At 44.3% G+C, this 23,310-nt stretch overlaps 1 protein-coding gene across 3 annotated transcripts in view; it reads right to left on the reverse strand.

The window, feature by feature from the left end:
* Nucleotides 1-776: 776 nt before the first annotated feature.
* Nucleotides 777-23,310, reverse strand: part of tinagl1 (tubulointerstitial nephritis antigen-like 1) — a 66,867-nt gene continuing 44,333 nt past the window's right edge. For all 3 annotated transcript variants that reach the window (XM_036953358.2, XM_036953357.2, XM_036953359.2), the window contains 7 exons: nt 17,777-17,903; nt 17,386-17,536; nt 17,043-17,229; nt 16,038-16,083; nt 12,216-12,339; nt 4,146-4,191; nt 777-3,831 (listed from right to left, as the gene is read on the reverse strand). In XM_036953358.2, the coding sequence (XP_036809253.1) occupies nt 3,664-3,831; nt 4,146-4,191; nt 12,216-12,339; nt 16,038-16,083; nt 17,043-17,229; nt 17,386-17,536; nt 17,777-17,903 (849 nt within the window). In that variant the 3' untranslated portion in view covers nt 777-3,663. The remainder of the gene's footprint in view (nt 3,832-4,145; nt 4,192-12,215; nt 12,340-16,037; nt 16,084-17,042; nt 17,230-17,385; nt 17,537-17,776; nt 17,904-23,310) is intronic.

A 23,310-nucleotide genomic window follows, 5' to 3' on the forward strand; every position in this document is an offset into this window, starting at 1 on the left:
TCGCCTAAACAGGTGTTCTACTCTGCTAGCCAGCACCTCGCCTAAACAGGTGTTCTACTCTGCTAGCCAGCACCTCTCCTAAACAGGTGTTCTACTCTGCTAGCCAGCACCTCACCTAAACATGTGTTCTACTCTGCTAGCCAGCACCTCTCCTAAACAGGTGTTCTACTCTGTTAGCCAGCACCTCTCCTAAACAGGTGTTCTACTCTGCTAGCCAGCACCTCTCCTAAACAGGTGTTCTACTCTGCTAGCCAGCACCTCTCCTAAACAGGTGTTCTACTCTGCTAGCCAGCACCTCGCCTAAACAGGTGTTCTACTCTGCTGGCCAGCACCTCTCCTAAACAGGTGTTCTACTCTGCTAGCCAGCACCTCTCCTAAACAGGTGTTCTACTTAGCTAGCCAGCACCTCTCCTAAACAGGTGTTCTACTCTGCTAGCCAGCACCTCGCCTAAACAGGTGTGCGTTTCTTTCGCCTCCAAATTACCCAAAAGGGTTCTACCTCGAACAAAAAGGGTTCTCCTATGGGGACAGCTGGAGAATCCTTTTGGAACCCTTATTTCTAACAGTGTACCCTTACTCCACATTGAACATTGCTTGTCCATCTGAACCTGTCGGTTATTCTGCATCTCTATCCTTTTCTCATGAGGTGACGTTTGTGATGGGGGTTTAAAACTGAGGCCTACTCGAAATGTACCAAATTGTGTATAGGATTTACATTAACAATGTGAAAACTGGAAGACATATTGGAAAGGTGGCACAGTTAATAAAAAGACAACTTCTGGGAAGACAAGCAGTTTATTGTGAAGTGAGACTGCACAGTGTGAACTGATACATGATGTGGTCTCTAAAAGGACTGTTGCCACCTCTGGAAACTTAGACATTAAAACTCATGATAGGCACAGAAATAATGTATCTGAATTGGAGACAGTATAAAAAGAGCACCTAGAGCAACATTACATAAGGCAGTTATATCAAGTTATATCAGTATATCAGAACCTGTGTGATTACTGGCTTCAGTTGAGGCTTGAGCTACCTACCTAACACTTCTTTGGAAATACACAACCTTTGAAATGTCACAATGAGTCTGTTCTAGGCCTACACTTGCCTATTGCTGAATACTGAAGTGTTAGTGGCATGTTGCGTCTGTGAGATTTAGGCTATAAAGAAACAGCATTTAACAGACTTTGGCAGCTGAGTCCGACCTCCTCCTCTCCCTAGAGTCAGGCACTTTGATTTTGTGTGTGTTCACCTTCAGAAGGAGTAAGTGCACCACCCAAGCACTCTTCAAAGCAGCTGGTAAGGGGAGGGGAGTGTGTGTGTGAGACAACCACATCTCTCAAAGCAAGTAAGAAAATAGGAGTAAAATACAACAATATTTTCAGCATTATAGTAACAGTGTACACGGAAGGAAACAGATTAAGATTATAATACACAAACCATGGGACACTTTCAACCAGAGGTCGAAAAACAGCACTTATTTCTTTAAGGCATTTGATCAACCAAGACGTTTCCATGTTGAAGCAACATCTGAAAATGACATGGTGGTGGCCATTTTACCTTCTTCAAAGAAATGACAACTCAGATATTTCAATCAATGCCTCATTTTTTCCAAGATATGTTTTTGTCAACCAGCTGATTAATAAACAGAATATGTTTTTTTTAAGCTCCTCACTGGTTTCATCTCTGCTTTCAAATGTACTGTACACTCTTAGAATTAGTGGTGACTCGAGGAACACTGGAGGTACTCAATGAACCCCTGGAGTTCCTCAATATTTGCACCTTAGGTTAGTTGAGGGGTTCTTGGAGGAACCTTTCATGTTTCAATGTAGCAAAGGGTTCCTGTCGGAACCCTGGACTGGAGGTGTGGCTTGGTAGGGGTGTGGCTTTCAGATTTACTGTTGTATTTTCATCACATATTAAGGTTGAACAATGACAGTTCTGTAGCTTCAATGAGGCTTACAGAGGTGTACGAGTTCCTCAAGAGCCTGTGCAAATCCCATTTTTGGACCTTATGTCATCAGCATTGTTAATATTATTAATATTATATTAGAATATGTAATATGCATAAATATTCAAGGAAAATTGAAATTTGCATGATGAAACTTTACATAATGAAAAGGAATGACATTTACTGTAATGTGTGGCCAAAAATAACTATCTGCCATACCTCCAATAAGATACACCTCCAATCTTCTGATAGGCTGCCATCTCTACAATATATTATTAAAAAGGTTCAGAATTGAACCTCACTCATCACAAAAAGGTTCTGATGTGAACCTTTACACAGGGGTTCCTCGAATAATTTTTAGAATTGGTTCTTTGGTTCTAAAAGTTCTTCCAGGCTCCGTTACTTCTAAGAGTGTATACTGTCTATTAAGGGAGATTTATAAATGGTTGACCCACTAAAATTATTCTTACAGAAACGTTATGTTCAAGCAGTTGGAATCAGTCAAGAGCTGTCATGGTCATGAGACTGAAGTTGTTTTGATATCATTGGAAGATTGACAGGTTATGTGGTACTGAACATTTCCAGAGCTTGCTGAGAATCCATCCTGTACTATACACTTAGTATAGTACAGGATTGTACTAAAAATAAAACAGTGTTTTTTGGTAAATGAGGGGAAATAAATTATTGGTCAAAAGGACAGTTCACTAAACTCAATCCCACCTACCACCAAGCCTTAGACCAGCACCCTTTCCAGTGTAAAATTCAGCTAGAAAACTTTTTTTGGAATGTGTAGAGAGATGCGTGGCTACTGCAACTGCAGATCTGCTGACAGTAATAGGAATACATGAATCAATGATATAGCTAGCATGATTAAGAGTTAGGTCCTCAGTGATAACACTAACTAAACTGTAACACAAGTGGATTGCTAGTTTCTCTCTGGTGCTTGTGTCATCTAACATTCTATCTCTCTGGTTCTCACTATCCCAATCTGTCCGTAAGGGGTTGGCTTCCAGAGAGAGAGAGAGCGAAAGAGAGAGAGAGAGTTCAGATCAAGCCAGTCCTTTCATCACCATAGCAGTGGAAATTGAGACTTCTGAACAGAAGCAGGAAGTAAACAGTCGATCCCAGGCCAAAGCCAAGGAGTCTGGGAAGTGTGGTCTTTGGGATAGTGAGTCTTGAGGTGATTATTGCTGTGTCCTGAAGCCGGGGAGGCTATATGGAGGAGCCCCTCTAAGCCTGCAGGCCGTGAGTTTGTTTTGATGCCATAAACCTTGAGTTATGTTGGGGGCGGCTGGAGTTTCAATACCTACAGTGTTGGGTAAGGGGATATGGGTGTAAGGGGTAAGAGTAGTGGTTCTTGGGGTAGTTGGTTCCTCCAAGGGTCAGAGTGTGAACTCCGGGGTTCTGGTTGTGTTGCTCCCCCAGAGTTTAGTACGGGGCTGGTTGAGTTGCACCCCGAGGGTAGGAAGGGGAAGTGGGTAGGGGGTGAAGGGTTGGGGCTCTGGGGCTGGTTGTGCTGATCCCCCAGGGTAGGACGGGGAAGAGGGTTCGGGATGAAAGGTAGGGGCTCTGGGGATGCTGAGGGGAAGTGGGTACGGGGTGAAGGGTAGGGGGTCTGGGGCTGGTTGTGCTGCTCCCCCAGGGTAGGAAGGGGTAGAGGGTTTGGGATGAAAGGAAGGGGCTCTGGGGATGCTGAGTTCCTGGAGTGCCTGTCTCTACTTGCGTCGGCGATGTTGGTGGTGATGGTGGCTTTGCATGTCTTCCATGGTGACCCTACCCCACACGCCGATCACGAACGCCTCGATCTCACACTCATTTTCTCCGCGAGCGATACGGAAGTAGCCGTTCTCCCCCCAGTTCTTCCCCCACGAGTTGGCAGCAATCTGGGAAAAGTCATTAGAAAGAGTGGCATGGGTTAGAATGTGGATATTGTAGGGAGAGACCACAGGAGGCTGATGAGGGGAGGACGGTTCATAACAATGGCTGAAACAGAGGAAATGGAATGGCAACAAACACATGAAAAACATGATTTTGATACCGTTCCCTGAATCTGCTTTGGCCATTACCACAAGCCTGTCCTCCCTAATTAAGGTGCCACCAACCTCCTGTGGTAGATACATAATAAGATATTTACACAAATAAGAGACAACAAAGAGAAAAATATGTGATGAGTAATGTGATAGGAGACATTACTTACCCAGTACTTCTTAGTTGTCCGATCATAGTTCCTCTCTTCTCCCCACCTGGAACAGAACACACAGACGAATTACTGACATGATTGTTTTAAACTAAATAACATAACATTATTATGAACTTCAGAGGTTTCTTCATTTTTCACTGGAAGTAAAAAATAATCTGATAATTATTCTGTTGTGAATTGGGTTGTTTTTAACCTTTTACAAGTAGCTTTTTAAATATATCCCACGCCCACATAGGAATGTGCACACCTGAAAGTGTTTTGACGCAACTTAAGAGCTATAAGTATAGGTAGAGATGCGGAGTACAAAACATCTTTCATCTCTTAACAGCATCCTGAAAACAAGACGTTATTTATGACCATGGCCAAGGAAGACCAGAGCGATTATACTACCCAAACACACACACACACACACACACACACACACACACACACAATCTACCCTGCATCCCACATCATTCAGATTCCTCAGCAGCAGACAGAATTCCCCCTCTGCCACTTCCCCCCTCGCAGCTCAGGAAACAGGAAGGAGAGGGATGGCCAGTGAGGAAGTGGTCACCGCCTGACTCCTGTCATCTCACAGACAACAACAACATTGCTGAAGGTTGAGTGAGGCTCTAATAAATACACCTTACCCCTGTAGAGGTCTCTCTCTCTCCTGGCCAATGCCCATAAATTCCCATCATCCTTAGCGTCTGGTCCTATCTGGCAGTTGCCCCAGTCGGACTTGACCCAGCGTCCCTGCGTCTTAGACCGACTTTCCCTGCCCCCTCCCTTGCTCCAGTTCTATTCCCAACCTGTTTGTGAACACCAGTTCCTAGGGCCCCTAGGAGCCTCATATTTTATAAGGGAATAGGAATGCTGGGAAAGAGAGGTGGTGTTTTCAGTTGTTGCCAACTCGGTAGCCTGCCACCAAAACAATGTTTTATTACTTGACTCTGGTTTGGACAAGAGTTCAAGGGTCATCATGCTCTGAAAAAGCTAATACAAACAGCTGTACAAACATCACAACCACATCTGAAATAGATGGAGACTGGAGGTTGCTTGACGACTCAGACTGGATTTAATTCCGCTATCGCTACGTACATTCAGTCTGAGAGCGCCATCCTAGAAGCCATTTCTGCTGACACCAAAGTGTTGTCCCCCACGCCGTTTTAACCACTTGTGTTCAGGCTCTGGCCCAACTCATCGGTTTCTAGGACCAATCAGAACAGTTAGAATGGGAGAAGTTGTCGGGGAGGAGATCAAATTCAGACTCACGGTGGAGAAGAAATGTTAGTGGGCGTGGAGTTTGGCCAGAGCGATGTGGATGAATAGCCAGGCAAGGCAGGATGTGGGTTTTGGGAGGCCAAACTGCGTGTGTGTGGGTGCGTTTGCGTGTGTGTGCGTTTGTGCATGCGTGTGTGTGTGCGCACGTGTGCATTTGTATGTGTGTGTGTACTTGTGTGTATACGGGCTGAGCCAGAGAGCCAGACAGAATTGGACCACTACGGAGCCCTTATCTCCCCCAGTTAGCGTTGTTCCCCCTGGACAATGAGGGACATACCAGTCCTCCCCCACCTTAACCCTGACCTCCTCTATGGGCCTGATCCCCTCTCTGTCCAGTACAGTTGGGATCAACACACCAGACAATTCCCTTTCCACTAGAGTGGACCTCAATGCCCTAAACACAAACTTTCCCAGGCCCTTGGCTTAATAGAACGCACTGCAGCGGGATTTTGCTTGTAAAAACATCAAAGCTTGTGACAGTCAGGCTCTACGCACCCTGTCCTGACCCCCCTTCTTACCCCCTAACCCGTCCCCAAATCCATACCCTCGGTACCCACCGAGCCTCGCGTTAGTAGCCCAAACCAGCGAAAGAACCGCAGTGTCAGCGGAGGTTGGATGCAAAGGGAAGTTGAGCTTCAACCATCATCCTCATCATCATCAGTAGAGCATGCTGCTCAGACTAGACAACAGCAGCGTTTTAGGACAGACCAGACAGGATAGACAGACCAGACAGGACACCCCAAATGGCACCATGTTCCCTATACAGAGCACTTATTTTGAGCTGAGCACTATGGGCCTTGGTGAAAGTAGTGCACTATAAAGAGAATAGGGCACCATTTGGGAATCAGATTTAAGCAATTGATCTTGATAGACAGAGACTCTAGACCAGAGTTCCCCAACTTACTTTTTTTTATATATATTTTTTTATTGTTGGAAATCAGCTCCAAATGATTCTGTTCCCAAGTATTCCCACGCATAATAGAGAGACACGTGATTGCAGGGAAACTTCTATCAACATGTTAAATGTGCAACCAGAGGGAAAAAAATTCTAGATCACCTGTACTCCACACACAGAGACAAAGCTCTCCCTCGCCCTCCATTTGGCAAATCTGACAACAACTCTATCCTCCTGATTCCTGCTTACAAGCAAAAATTTAAGCAGGATGCCCCAGTGATTCGGTCTATAAAAAAAGTGGTCAGATGAAGCAGATGCTAAACTACAGGACTGTTTTGCTATCACAGACTGGAACATGTTCCGGGATTCTTCCAATGGCATTGAGGAGTACACCACATCAGTCACTGGCTTTATCAATAAGTGCATCGAGGACATCGTCCCCACAGTGACTGTATGTACATACCCCAACCAGAAGCCATGGATTACAGGCAACATCCGCATCGAGCTAAAGGGTAGAGCTGCCGCTTCAAGGTGCGGGACTCGGAAGCTTACAAGAAATCCTGCTATGCTCTGCGACAAACCATCAAACAGGCAAAGAGTCAATACAGGGCTAAGATTGAATCATACTACACCAGCTCCGATGCTCGTCTTATGTGGCAGGGCTTGCAAACTATTACAGACTACAAAGGGAAGCACAGCCGCGAGCTGCCCAGTGGCACGAGCCTACCAGACGAGCTAAATCATTTCTATGCTCACTTCTTGGAGAGCAACACTGAGGCATGCATGAGAGCATCAGCTGTTTTGGGTGACTGTGTGATCACGCTCTCCGTAGCCGACATGAGTAAAAACCTTTAAACAGGTCAACATACACAAGGCCGTGGGGCCAGACGAATTACCAGGATGTGTGCTCCGGGCATGTGCTGACCAACTGGCAGGTGTCCCTGATTGAGTCTGTAATATCAACATGTCTCAAGCAGACCACCATAGTCCCTGTGCCCAAGAACACAAAGGCAACCTGCCTAAATGACTACAGACCCGTAGCACTCACATCTGTAGCCATGAAGTGCTTTGAAAGGTTGGTAACGGTGATGCAATCTGCATTGCACTCCACAATACCTTTTCCCACCTGGAAAAAAGGAACACTTAAGTGAGAATGCTGTTCATTGACTACGGCTCAGTGTTCAACACCATATACCCTCAAAGCTCATCACTAAGCTAAGGATCCTGGGACTAAACACCTCCCTCTGCAACTGAATCCTAGGCTTCCTGACGGGCCGCCCCCAGGTGGTGAGGGTAGGTTGCAACACATCTGCCACGCTGATCCTCTACACTGGAGCTCCCCAGGGGTGCGTGCTCAGTTCCCTCCTGTATTCCCTGAGAATCCATGACTGCATGGCCAGGCACGACTCCAACACCATCATTAAGTTTGCAGATGACAACAGTGGTAGGCCTGATCACCGACAACAACAAGACAGCCTATAGGGAGGAGGTCAGAGACCTGGCCGGGTGGTGCCAGAATAACAACCTATCCCTCAATGTAACCAAGACTAAGGAGATGATTGTGGACTACAGGAAAAGGAGGACCGAGCATGCCCCCATTCTCATCGACGGGGCTGTAGTGGAGCAGGTTGAGAGCTTCAAGTTCCTTGGTGTCCACATCAACAACAAACTAGAATGGTCAAAACACAGCAAGACAGTCGTGAAGAGGTTATGACAAAGCCTATTCCCCCCAGGAAACTAAAAAGATTTGGCAAGGGTCCTGAGATCCTCAAAAGGTTCTACAGCTGCAACATCGAGAGCATGGTTGCACTGGTTGCATCACTGCTTGGTACGGCAATTGCTCGGCTTCTGACTGCAAGGCACTACAGAGGGTATTGCGTACAGCCCAGTACATCACTGGGGCTATACTGCCTGCCATCCAGGACCTCTACACCAGGCGGTGTCAGAGGAAGGCCCTAAAATTTGTCAAAGACCCCAGCCACCCCAGTCATAGAATGTTCTCTCTGCTACCGCATGGCAAGCGGTACCGGAGTGCCAAGTCTAGGACAAAAAGGCTTCTCAACAGTTTTTACCCCCAAGCCATAAGACTCCTGAACAGGTAATCAAATGGCTACCTGGACTATTTGCATTGTGTGCCCCCCCCCAACAACCCCCCCAAACCCCTCTTTTTACACTGCTGCTACTCTCTGTATATCATATACTGTATGTATAGTCATTTTAACTCTACATTCATGCACATACTACCTCAATTGGGCCGACCAACCAGTGCTCTCGAACATTGGCTAACCGGGCTATCTGCATTGTGTCCCGCCACCCATCACCTGACTACCCCTCTTTTACACTACTGCTACTCTCTGTTCATCATATATGCATAGTCACTTTAACCATATCTACATGTACATATTACCTCAATCAGCCTGACTAACCGGTGTCTGTATGTAGCCTCGCTACTTTTATAGCTTCGCTACTGTCTATAGCCTGTCTTTTTATTGTTGTTTTATTTCTTTACTTACCTATTGTTCACCTAATACCTTTTTTTGCACTATTGGTTAGAGCCTGTAAGTAAGCATTTCACTGGAAGATCTAAACCTGTTGTATTCGGTGCACGTGACAAATAAACTTTGATTTGTATACAAATGATAGTAAGGTTTGAAACTGCTATGTTTTAGTCAGACATTATATATATGTTTGGTCTAGAATGATCATCTACTGCATTTATAACCTCCATGTGAAATACATACTCACAAACAACCAAGCAAACAGAGCACTCACTTGTTGTCACAGACAAACCAGGTAAATAAAGTCTTCAGACATGGCTATGAATTATTCCACAAAAATGCAGGTAGAAATACACACGGACAAATACACACATTACTAAAAGTTAAATGACACAATATCACATGGAGACCCAAACAAAGGCAGCAGGACGGGGCAAGAAGTGGATCCCCATCCTCTGTTTTTCTTGATCAATGGCCGATCAGATAAGAGTTAGAGAAACTGCCTCCATGATGGCTCTCAGCGGCTCTGCTCAGAGCTCCTTTTTATTCAACTGACAGCATTGTTCAAGCCAAAGACAACAAACCCTCCAACTCCAGTTTTTATTATGTGGCTTTAGCATTGCACAACGCTGGAGCGCACACGCACACGCACACACGCACACGCACACACGCACACACACACGCACACACACACACACACACACACACGCACACACACACACACACACACACACACACACACACACACACACACACACACACACACACACACACACACACACACACACACACACACACACACACAAAATTCCACCGGTAGCTAACAGACTCAGATGGTGATAATTTCCGATGGGAAAGTATAGCATGTCATTGACATTTAAAAACCAGCTGGAGAAAAACACATCAAATGTCTCTTTACAAGAGGAAAGTGTGTTCATAACACATGCCTTTCCTCATTCTAGTCATAAGGGTTGTAATGCCTAGAATACACCTTTCCTCATTCTAGTCATAAGGGTTGTAATGCCTAGAATACACCTTTCCTCATTCTAGTCATAAGGGTTGTAATGCCTAGAATACACCTTTCCTCATTCTAGTCATAAGGGTTGTAATGCCTAGAATACACCTTTCCTCATTCTAGTCATAAGGGTTGTAATGCCTAGAATACACCTTTCCTCATTCTAGTCATAAGGGTTGTAATGCCTAGAATACACAGCCCAGACAAACAGTAGAAAACAAATACCTGGTCACTCAGACTAAACTATGATGTAAGTATTTGGTCGGGATGGGGTGTTGGGGGTAAAATGTGGGGGAGGGGAGATTAAGAGAATACTGTCTGGGAGGAAATGTGACCTCTTCATAGAAGTTGCCCTTAGGCACAGATCTAGGATCAGCTTACCCTCCCCAGAACCTAACCTAATATATTAACCTCCAAACATCAATATTGACCTTAGATCCGTGTCTAGGGACTAGTTCATTCTACTCCCAGAGGGAGACAGAGGGGTGGGGGTGGGGTGACAGGGGCGTGACGAGAGGGGTGGGGAGGTGATCCAGGTGTGTAGTGTCTGCCTGCATTTTTGTGGTCACCGTAGTAACTAAGGGGCTTGTCTGGGGAATAGAGGACTGGAGCCAAGGTGTGTCTCGACAGAAGGAGCGACAGGCAGAACGGGAGGGAGACTCTCTTTGGCACACTGGGGAACATAACACACCTGTGGTAGCATGCGGTCTGGGACTGTATACATGAAGATGCTTTCATCATTTGATAACTTGGAAAATGCAAACAAGTACACTGAGGTTTGCTATTGTTGGTAGACTTAGGCCGGAATTCAATGCAAGGTGAATTGTAGCACAGTGCACTGTAACAGACTGTAACGGTCATTTACACGTCACCTGTATAGTGTGCTGCACTATAATCCACCTTCACCAATGTCACCTGTATAGTGTGCTGCACTATAATCCCCCTTTCACCAATGTCACCTGTATAGTGTACTGCACTATAATCCCCCTTCACCAATGTCACCTGTATAGTGTGCTGCACTATAATCCACCTTTCACCAATGTCACCTGTATAGTGTGCTGCACTATAATCCCCCTTCACCAATGTCACCTGTATAGTGTGCTGCACTATAATCCACCTTCACCAACGTCACCTGTATAGTGTGCTGCACTATAATCCACCTTCACCAATGTCACCTGTATAGTGTGCTGCACTATAATCCACCTTCACCAATGTCACCTGTATAGTGTGCTGCACTATAATCCACCTTCACCAATGTCACCTGTATAGTGTGCTGCACTATAATCCACCTTCACCAATGTCACCTGTATAGTGTGCTGCACTATAATCCACCTTCACCAATGTCACCTGTATAGTGTGCTGCACTATAATCCACCTTCACCAATGTCACCTGTATAGTGTGCTGCACTATAATCCACCTTCACCAATGTCACCTGTATAGTGTGCTGCACTATAATCCCCCTTCACCAATGTCACCTGTATAGTGTGCTGCACTATAATCCACCTTCACCAATGTCACCTGTATAGTGTGCTGCACTATAATCCCCCTTCACCAATGTCACCTGTATAGTGTGCTGCACTATAATCCACCTTTCACCAATGTCACCTGTATAGTGTGCTGCACTATAATCCACCTTCACCAATGTCACCTGTATAGTGTGCTGCACTATAATCCACCTTCACCAATGTCACCTGTATAGTGTGCTGCACTATAATCCACCTTCACCAATGTCACCTGTATAGTGTACTGCACTATAATCCACCTTCACCAATGTCACCTGTATAGTGTACTGCACTATAATCCCCCTTCACCAATGTCACCTGTATAGTGTGCTGCACTATAATCCCCCTTCACCAATGTCACCTGTATAGTGTGCTGCACTATAATCCACCTTCACCAATGTCACCTGTATAGTGTGCTGCACTATAATCCACCTTCACCAATGTCACCTGTAAAGTGTGCTGCACTATAATCCACCTTCACCAATGTCACCTGTATAGTGTGCTGCACTATAATCCACCTTCACCAATGTCACCTGTATAGTGTACTGCACTATAATCCACCTTCACCAATGTCACCTGTATAGTGTACTGCACTATAATCCACCTTCACCAATGTCACCTGTATAGTGTACTGCACTATAATCCACCTTGTACTGAATCCCTGCCTTAGATATGAATTATGGAACATTTGATAAGATATATTGAATGCATTTAGCCTACAATAACATTTGAGGAAGGTGAAGACTGAACACAAGACATCCACAGTAATACCACCCTTTTCTTCCCATACTGCCTCCCAAATACTGACTGCCGAATGAAATGTAATCACAGAGCAACGGATAGAAGACAACACAAAGCTATAACAGACGGCAGATGATTGACAGCCTTACCCTGTGATCCTGACGGAGTGTGTGTTGTGTTTGCGGTAGTGTGGCGGTTTGGTGAAGCTGACATCTGTGTGTTTATAGATCCCACTCTTATAGACGAAGAAGTCCTCATGGACCTCCAGGATGGCTGCAGGATACACAGGAAGAAAAACACAAGCTAGATGAACTGGAAACACAGAAACACACTTTATACAGGCAGACAAATCTTTGGCTTCTCAGATGGTTACAAAAAGGCCACATTATACACAGAAGATCTCTGCTAAACATAGAATCAAGATGTTTACCTGTCTCTCTGTGACCCCCAATAACTTTACAATGAAGTTGACTACAAATTAGAGCTGGGACGATGAATCGAAAATGATTGACAGCGACCATGCCGATCACTTATCACAGGCATTTTGCTGATATCGTTTATTACGATAAGTAGCCTATACTAGAGAAATGTGAAGTTTGAAATTAAAGAAGTTTGCTAATATTGGTGATTGGCTACAACCATCAATCTAGTAGTAGTAGTTGAAAGTATCATTTAAAAAGCTATTGTGCACATTAATGTTATACACTTATCGTTCTATTTATGATTATTGCATTGTTTTAGGCAATTTATTGCAACAAGCTTTTTTTTCCCATATGGCACAGCTCTACTACAAATATAAAGTTGCCAATTACAGCCTTATTGTAGCAGCTCTCGGTGGTGGTAGGAAGAGTAGACCAAAGCGCAGCGTGGAAAGTGTTCATGATTATTTTATTCAAGAAACACTCAAACAAAATAACAAAAGCGAAAACGGAAGCGTACAGGCTAAGACACTAAACAGAAAACAAGATCCCACAACCTAATGGTGGAAAAAAGGGCTGCCTAAGTATGATCCCCAATCAGAGACAATGATAGACTCTGATTAGGAACCACATTCGCCCAAAAACAAAGACACAGAAAACATAGAATTTCCCACCCGAGTCACACCCAGACCTAACCAAACATAGAGAATAATAAGGATCTCTAAGGGCAGGGCGTGAAACTTATTCTAAAATGGATTGAAAAATATATATACAGTACCAGTCAAAAGTTTGGGAACACCTATTCATTCAAGGGTTTTTCTTGATTTTTTACTATTTTCTACATTGTAGAATAATAGTGAAGACATCAAAACTATGAAATAACACATATGGAATCATGTAGTAACCAGAAAAGTGTTTATTTGAGATTATTTGAGATATTTGAGATTCTTCAAAGTAGCCAACCTTTGCCTTAATGACAGCTTTGCACACTCTTGGCATTCTCTCAACCAACTTCATAAGGTAGTCTCATGGAATGCATTTCAATTAACAGGTGTGCCTTGTTAAAAGTAAATGTGTGGAATTTCTTTCCTTCTAAATGCGTTTGAGCCAATCAGTTGTGTTGTGACAAGGTAGGTGTTGTACACGAGCAATGGACTTTAGACCAGTGGAAATCTGTCCTTTGGTCTGATGAGTCCAAATTTGAGATATTTGGTTCCAACCGCTGTGTCTTTGTGAGATGCAGAGTAGGTGAACGGAGGATCTCCGCATGTGTATTTCCCATCTTGAAGCATGGAGGAGGAGGTATGATGATGTGAGGTGCTTTCCTGGTGAGACTGTCTGTGATATATTTCTAATTCAAGGCACACTTAACCAGCATGGCTACCACAGCATTCTGCAGCAATATGCCATCCCATCTGGTTTGCGCTTAGTAGAATATAATTTGTTTTCAACAGGACAATGACCCAACACAACTCATTTAAGGGCTATTTAACCAATAAGTAGAGTGATGGAGTGCTGCACCAGATGACCTGGCCTCCACAATCACAAGACCTCAACCCAATTGAGATGGTTTGGAATGAGTTGGACCGCAGAGTGAATGAAAAGCAGCCAACAAGTGCTCAACATATGTGGGAACTCCTTCAAGACTGTTGGATAAGCATTCCAGGTGAAGCTGGTTGATAGAATGCCAAGAGTGTGCAAAGCTGTCATCAAGGTCATCTCTGGTCTGATGAAACTAAGGTTGAACTCTTTGGCCTTAATGCCAAGCGTCACGTCTGGAGGAAACCTGGCACCATCCCTACAGTGAAGCATGGTGCTGTGGGTACAGGGACTGGGAGACTAGTCAGGATCGAGGGAAAGATGAATGGAGCAAAGTACAGAGAGATATAATATGTCTGTTTTTTATTTTTAATACATTTGCAAAAACAATCTAAAAACCTGTTTATGCTTTGTCATTATGGGGTATTGTGTGTAGATTGATGAGAGGGGAAAAAAACAATTTAATCAAGAATGGAATAAGGCTGTAGCGTAACAAAATGTGGAAAAAGACAAGGGTACTGAATTCTTCGCGAATGCACTGTATATCATTAAATATGTGGACATAAATGTAATGTTCAATTGAGTTCTCGTTTGCAAATTGTAGGCTACTGTCGGTAATAATGCTTAAATTCAACAACGCACTTAGGGAACTTTCTCTCTGCGTGGTGTTTTGGGAAACGTGTGATATAAATCTCCAGCCGCTGAAGGGACGATGCGTCGTAAGCCGAAGTTCCATCGCGATCGGGAAACCAGGCCTTGGACGCCAACATCAGGAAAAATCTTTCTATGCTGAATGTGCAACCATATTGTAGCGAACGGTGGGGCAAGGACGTGAACCTGGGTAAATAATATCCTTACTTCTTCTGAGGACAATTTGCAATTTCCCCCTGAGTAGAACACACCCAAACATCAGAGTACAATTGTAGTGTCGGGACTCTCTGATCTGGTGCACTGGAAACCCATTAGAGCTAAACTCCCTGTGACTTTCTCACTAGAAACCCCACGGGGAAAAACAATTTGGAACTCTCGCTGAGTAATACCCACATTTGGAGGACTACCTGTTCTTACTAGGTTACCGTTCTCTTGTTCTCTTATTGCCAATAAACAAGGACACACACTCCTCTATGGCAAGGCAACAAAAGAAATTCAAGGGAAAAAGAAAGGACAAGTTGTCAGCAGGCCAATGTTTCAGTCCTGCTGTTTGCAGCAATACATCAAGGCTGGAACAGGCTCAGGCTACTTCTGTACAACCACACGTACACACAAACACGTGCACACACATAAAGGTATACAGTGTACTAACACTCACACAGTCTACATTCCACTGTCTATTTGTCATTCTCTAAGTCTCTCTTCCTTTCAATCTCACTTTCTATGCATTTCACTCTCTCCATCCAAACTTCTGAGGAATTTTTAATTGTTTCGGACAACCGTGTATAATGAATAGCATCAGGTGACCCAGATCAAATTGAGTCTGAGGTCACAGACATCAGTCAACATCACAGTTCTTTCAAAGGTCAAATTCCCTACCTGAGGCCTCACCTTGTTACACTTTACACTTTTCACTGCTTGTGAGGCAGTGTGAAACATGTGTTAAGAACTTCTCTCTGTTCTACAAAGAGAGAGGGAGCTCAGACATGTCTGTTTGTGAATACTAGCAGATGCTTGGTGATGTTAACTATTTTCAGCCAGGTGTTTTCCAGGTAACACATTCGTCTCCAAAGTAATTGTATCTTAGGACATTGTCTACAAATCATCAGTCCAACAATGTCCAACAATGGCATGATAAATCCGAGTTATAGCCAAACATCTGATACACATCCTCTCATACCCAATTTTTCTCCAAGGAAGCCAAGGCGGTCTTGCCCATTTGAATTCATTCAGAAAACCAAGAGATGGCTTTGAGCACTACAGCATACACATATGGTTCCAGTATCTCATAATTGTACAGTTGCCGATGGCAATTGCATGCACGCGCACACACAGTAAGTCACCATCACTAGACCATCCTACCTTGCACTGGGCCGTTATCCATAATCTCCTTCATGATCTCCTTCTCCTGTGAAGAAGTGAGAGATGGACAGAACTGTGATTAGATGAAAGGAAAGAGATGGACAGATCTGTAATTAGATGAAAGAGACAGTGGAGGGAATATCAACATAAATCTGTAGATAATACAGTACATCTCTCGGTGACTTGAGAGGTTATAGAGACAGATAAATATGCTGTAATGATTTCCAACATTAGGCATAATTTAGAATGATTGATGGTGAGAGGTAATAAACCACAGGTAGGCTGTAGCTCAGTGAGTCTACTTTGATTAGGATATGGAACAAGTGGGTGCATGTGGGTTCTCTAAGTACACATGTACTCTGGAAACAGTTAGGCTACCTCCTTAATGACACCCTATTCCCTACATAGTGCACTACTTTTGACGAGGGTCCAGGGTGCTATTTGGGACACAGACTTAATGTAACAGATACGGGCTTTCCAGTTGATCTACTGTAGCTCACTCCAGTAACGATCCCTGCTGCTACCCACTCTGTCTCTGATCAGTTGAGAAATCTGCTGTGTTCAAGTGTAAACCGGAAAATAGGCCCTACAGGTGAATGATGTTGAGGGCTGATGTTGCCCAGAAGTTATCTAACTTTAGCCTACCATTTAATATCTACACTACTCTCTCTCTTTCTGACACATGGAAATTGAAAGGCCTGCATCACAAGGAATTCATTTATGAGCGAGCAAACGGAGACTTCTGTACTTTCTCGATGGTAGAGAAAACACATTAAGACAAATACGTGAGAGAGATTATGGGCTAATGTAGCGTGAGGAATTCAGCCACCTGTGTACGGAGCTCATGCAACATACATTACCATGTTTATGGAGGATTACAGTGTATGTTTTGCAAGTGGTGATAAACTGATGTCAGAGGTACACATCCCGTGGAGAGGTGTTGGACATGATGTTTTGATAGTGGTAATAGTGTGTGTGTGCGTGCGTGTGAGTGTGTGTACATACGTTTGATGAGAGCCTGTAGGGAGGTGTAGACTGGTAGATGTCATTGTGGTAGGTGTGTGTGCTGGGGCAGCGTGCAGTAGCCTGTCTCTTCCCTCTGCCCACAGAGCGACTCTGCATCATACAGCGGCCCACCTCTGCTGTCGTCTGCTGGGGAGCAGAGAACGGGTAGCACTCCTCTGTCACCACACTAAGAGAGAGAGAGAGATGGAGACGGATAGATGATGAGAGATAGATGATGAGAGATAGAGAACATAGCGTATTCAATAAATCATTAACTTAAACTGACCCTTCATTTTATCATAAGGAAATATTGTGCCTGGTGTCATAGTGAAATATGTCCTACCCTCTGCGTCTCAGGTACCACCAGGCTCCGTCGATACGTCCTCCAGCACAGCCCCCTTGGTTGCGTGTGTCACAGGAAATTAGGTTCTGGGGCGACAGCTGAGGGGTCATGTGACCCATCGACTGGATGGAGATTCGATCCGATGCCACCGCTGAGCAATGGAAAGTGCGATAGAAAGAAAGATTGTTTTATGACCAGTATTTTGCAATATTGCTACATTTTCTTTACCCACATTTACCAGTATTTTACCAAAGTTCCAGTAATTCACCAAAATACCAGTATTTTACCTGTATTCTGCTAGCATTTTACCAGCCTTTTGCCAGTATTTTATCAGTACTTTGTCAATATTGCCAGTATTCTGCCAGTATTTAACTAGCATTTTGTGCCTCACCTGCAGTGGAGAAGGCCCAGGAGGCAGCGCAGTTGCCCTGGTCCAGAGGTTCATGGATCTTTCCAGGCCACTTCTCTGCTGCATTAAAATACTGAGGCAGACGGTCATTCTGAGTATCCATATTCATCTGAGCATGGGGATAGCGAGGAGGAATTAGCTAATGTGCAGTCTCAATCCTGTTTAAATGTACTTGACCACCTTGATGTTTTATTTGGAATTGGAATTTATGGAATTTATTATTACTCCCAAAAACCTACAGTAGGTGTTCCAGCGGCCAGACGGCAAGAGACTGACCCACCAACAGCAAGAGGAGGCTGACAAACCAACAACAAGAGGAGGCTGACAAACCAACAACAAGAGGAGGCTGACAAACCAACAACAAGAGGAGGTTGACAAACCAACAACAAGAGGAGGCTGACTGACAAACCAACAACAAGAGGAGGCTGACTGACAAACCAAAAACAAGAGGAGGCTGACTGTCAAACCAACAACAAGAGGTGACTGACAAACCAACAACAAGAGGTGACTGACAAACCAACAACAAGAGGTGACTGACAAACCAACAACAAGAGGTGACTGACAAATCAACAACAAGAGGTGACTGACAAATCAACAACAAGAGGTGACTGACAAATCAAAACAAGAGGAGGCTGACAAACCAACAATAAGAGGTGACTGACAAACCAACAACAAGAGGTGACTGACAAATCAACAACAAGAGGTGACTGACAAACCAACAACAAGAGGTGACTGACAAACCAACAACAAGAGGTGACTGACAAATCAACAACAAGAGGTGACTGACAAATCAACAACAAGAGGTGACTGACAAATCAAAACAAGAGGAGGCTGACAAACCAAACAACACGAGGATGCTGACAAACCAAACAACACGAGGATTCTGACAAACCAACAAGAGGTGACTGACAAACCAACAACAAGAGGTGACTGACAAACCAACAAGAGGTGACTGACAAACCAACAACAAAAGGAGGCTGACAAACCAACAACAAGAGGAGGCTGACGAACCAACAAGAGGAGGCAGACAAACCAACAACAAGAGGTGACTGACAAACCAACAACAAGAGGTGACTGACAAACCAACAACAAGAGGTGACTGACAAACCAACAAATGTTTAAATGTACTTGACCACCTTGATGTTTTATTTGGAAGTATACAGATACAATTTATTATTACTCCCAAAAACCTACAGTAGGTGTTCCAGCGGCCAGACGGCAAGAGACTGACCCATCAACAGCAAGAGGAGGCTGACAAACCAACAACAAGAGGAGGCTGACAAACCAACAACAAGAGGAGGCTGACAAACCAACAAGAGGAAACCAACAACAAGAGGAGACTGACTGACAAACCAAAAACAAGAGGAGGCTGACTGACAAACCAACAACAAGAGGTGACTGACAAACCAATAACAAGAGGTGACTGACAAACCAACAACAAGAGGTGACTGACAAACCAAAAAGAGGTGACTGACAAACCAACAACAAGAGGTGACTGACAAACCAACAAGAGGAGGTGACTGACAAACGAACAACAAGAGGAGGCTGACAAACCAACAAAAAGAGGAGGGTGACAAACCAACAAGAGGTGACTGACAAACCAACAAAAAGAGGTGACTGACAAACTAAAAAAAAAGGGGCTGACAAACCAACAACAAGAGGGGGCTGACAAACCAACAACAAGAGGAGGCTGACAAACCAACAAGAGGTGACTGACAAACCAACAAGAGGAGGCTGACAAACCAACAACAAGAGGAGGCTGACAAACCAACAAGAGGAGGCAGACAAACCAACAACAAGAGGTGACTGACAAACCAACAACAAGAGGTGACTGACAAACCAACAACAAGAGGTGACTGACAAACCAACAAATGTTTAAATGTACTTGACCACCTTGATGTTTTATTTGGAAGTATACAGATACAATTTATTATTACTCCCAAAAACCTACAGTAGGTGTTCCAGCGGCAAGAGACTGACCCATCAACAGCAAGAGGAGGCTGACAAACCAACAACAAGAGGAGGCTGACAAACCAACAAAAAGAGGAGGCTGACAAACCAACAACAAGAGGAGGTTGACAAACCAACAACAAGAGGAGGCTGACAAACCAACAAGAGGAAACCAACAACAAGAGGAGACTGACAAACCAATAACAAGAGGTGACTGACAAACCAACAACAAGAGGTGACTGACAAACCAAAAAGAGGTGACTGACAAACCAACAACAAGAGGAGGCTGACAAACCAATAACAAGAGGTGACTGACAAACCAACAACAAGAGGTGACTGACAAACCAAAAAGAGGTGACTGACAAACCAACAACAAGAGGTGACTGACAAACCAACAAGAGGAGGTGACTGACAAACCAACAACAAGAGGTGACTGACAAACCAACAAGAGGAGGTGACTGACAAACGAACAACAAGAGGAGGGTGACAAACCAACAAGAGGTGACTGACAAACCAACAAAAAGAGGTGACTGACAAACTAAAAAAAAAGGGGCTGACAAACCAACAACAAGAGGGGGCTGACAAACCAACAACAAGAGGAGGCTGACAAACTAACAACAAGAGGAAGCTGACAAACCAACAAGAGGAGGCAGACAAACCAACAACAAGAGGAGGCTGACAAACCAACAAGAGGAGGCAGACAAACCAACAACAAGAGGATGCTGACAAACCAACAAGAGGAGGCAGACAAACCAACAACAAGAGGATGCTGACAAACCAAACAACACGAGGATGCTGACAAACCAACAACAAGAGGAGGATGACAAACCAACAACAAGAGGAGGCTGACAAACCAACAACAAAAGGAGGCTGACAAACCAACAACAAGAGGAGGCTGACAAACCAACAACAAGAAGTGACTGACAAACCAACAAGAGGAGGCAGACAAACCAACAACAAGAAGTGACTGACAAACCAACAAGAGGAGGCAGACAAACCAACAACAAGAGGTGACTGACAAACCAACAAGAGGAGGCAGACAAACCAACAACAAGAGGAGGCTGACAAACCAACAAAAGAGGAGGGTGACAAACTAACAACAAGAGGAGGCTGACAAACCAACAACAAGAGGAGGCTGACAAACCAACAACAAGAGGTGACTGACAAACCAACAACAAGAGGAGGCTGACAAACCAACAACAAGAGGTGACTGACAAACCAACAACAAGAGGAGGCTGACAAACCAACAACAAGAGGAGGCTGACAAACCAAACAACACGAGGATGCTGACAAACCAACAACAAGAGGAGGCTGACAAACCAAACAACACGAGGATGCTGACAAACCAAACAACAAGAGGAGGCTGACAAACCAACAACAAGAGGAGGCTGACAAAGCAACAATAAGAGGAGGCTGACAAACCAACAAGAGGTGACTGACAAACCAACAACAAGAGGTGACTGACAAACCAACAAGAGGAGGCTGACAAACCAACAAGAGGAGGCTGACAAACCAACAACAAGAGGAGGCTGACAAACCAACAAGAGGAGGCTGACAAACCAACAAGAGGAGGCTGACAAACCAACAACAAAAGGAGGCTGACAAACCAACAAGAGGAGACAAACCAACAAAAGAGGAGGCTGTCAAACCAACAACAAGAGGAGGCTGACAAACCAACAAGAGGAGGCTGACAAACCAACAAGAGGAGGCTGACAAACCAACAAGAGGAGACAAACCAACAAAAGAGGAGGCTGTCAAACCAACAACAAGAGGAGGCTGACAAACCAACAACAAGAGGAGGCTGACAAACCAACAAGAGGAGGCTGACAAACCAACAACAAGAGGAGGCTGACAAACCAACAAGAGGAGGCTGACAAACCAACAACAAGAGGTGACTGACAAACCAACAAGAGACGAAGACAAAACAACAACAAGAGGAGGCTGACAAACCAACAAGAGGAGGCTGACAAACCAACAACAAGAGGAGGCTGACAAACCAACAAGAGGAGGCTGACAAACCAACAACAAGAGGAGGCTGACAAACCAACAACAAGAGGAGGCTGACTGACAAACCAACAACAAGAGGTGACTGACAAACCAACAACAAGAGGTGACTGACAAATCAAAACAAGAGGCTGACTGACAAACCAACAACAAGAGGTGACTAACAAACCAACAACAAGAGGAGGCTGACAAACCAACAACAAGAGGAGGCTGACAAACCAAACAACACGAGGATGCTGACAAACCAAACAACACGAGGATGCTGACAAACCAACAACAAGAGGAGGCTGACAAACCAACAACAAGAGGAGGCTGACAAACCAACAAGAGGTGACTGACAAACCAACAACAAAAGTAGGCTGACAAACCAACAACAAGAGGAGGCTGACAAACCAACAAGAGGTGACTGACAAACCAACAAGAGGTGACTGACAAACCAACAACAAGAAGTGACTGACAAGCCAACAACAACAACAACTTCCTAATGATGCTTTTGTGTGGAGCGTGCTCAGCGCATTGTGATTAATTATCCACAATAGGACTTTCATGAATGTAAATACAGTAAGATGACTGTGTAACACATGCAAATCATTGGCAAAAGTCTGTTAAGTTATTCCGGTAGAGATGACTGATTCACAGACGATTAGGACCATTTGGCCTAATATCAGATTCTGACGTTGTTCCCAACATAGTTCACTACTTTTCCCAGAGCCCTATTGAACCCTATGGAGCCCTATGGAGCCCTACTGAACCCTATGGAGCCATTTGGAGCCCTATGGAGCCATATGGGGCCCTATGAGCCCTATGGAGACCTACAGAGCCCCATGAGCCCTACGGAGCCCTATGGAGCCCTACAGGCCCTGGTCACAATTAGAGCACTATATTGGGATGGAGACAGGCCAGGTATGGAGGTGGGAGGCATGCTTACCCTGCAGGTAAAGTTGAAGTCGGAAGTTTACATACCCCTTAGCCAAATACATTTCAACTCAGTTTCACAACATCTAAAATGAGTAAAAATATCCCTGTCTTAGGTCAGTTAGGATCACCACTTATTTTAAGAATGTGAAATATCAGAATAATAGTAGAGAGAATGATTTAGTTCAGCTTTTATTTCTTTCATCACATTCCAAGTGGGTCAGAAGTTTACATACACTCAATTAGTATTTGGTAGCATTGACTTTAAATTGTTTAACTTGGGTCAAATGTGTCGGGTAGCCTTCCACAAGCTTCCCACAATAAGTTGAGTGAATATTGGACCATTCCTCCTGACAGAGCTGGTGTAACTAAGTCAGGTTTGTAGGCCTCCTTGTTCGCACATACTGTTTCAGTTCTTGAGGTCAGGGCTTTGTGATGCCAACTCCAATACATTGACTTTGTTGACCTTAAGCCATTTTGACACAACTTTGCTTGCAAGATTGCTTGTGGTCATTGTCCATTTGGAAGACCCATTTGCGACCAAGCTTTAACTTCCTGACTGATGTCTTGAGATGTTTGCTTCAATATATCCACATAATTTTCCTACCTCATGATTCCATCTATTTTGTGAAGTGCACCAGTCCCTC

This window comes from Oncorhynchus mykiss, chromosome 18 (assembly GCF_057628025.1).
Source record: "Oncorhynchus mykiss isolate SJ-2025 chromosome 18, ASM5762802v1, whole genome shotgun sequence".
Classification (NCBI taxonomy): Eukaryota; Metazoa; Chordata; class Actinopteri; order Salmoniformes; family Salmonidae; genus Oncorhynchus; species Oncorhynchus mykiss.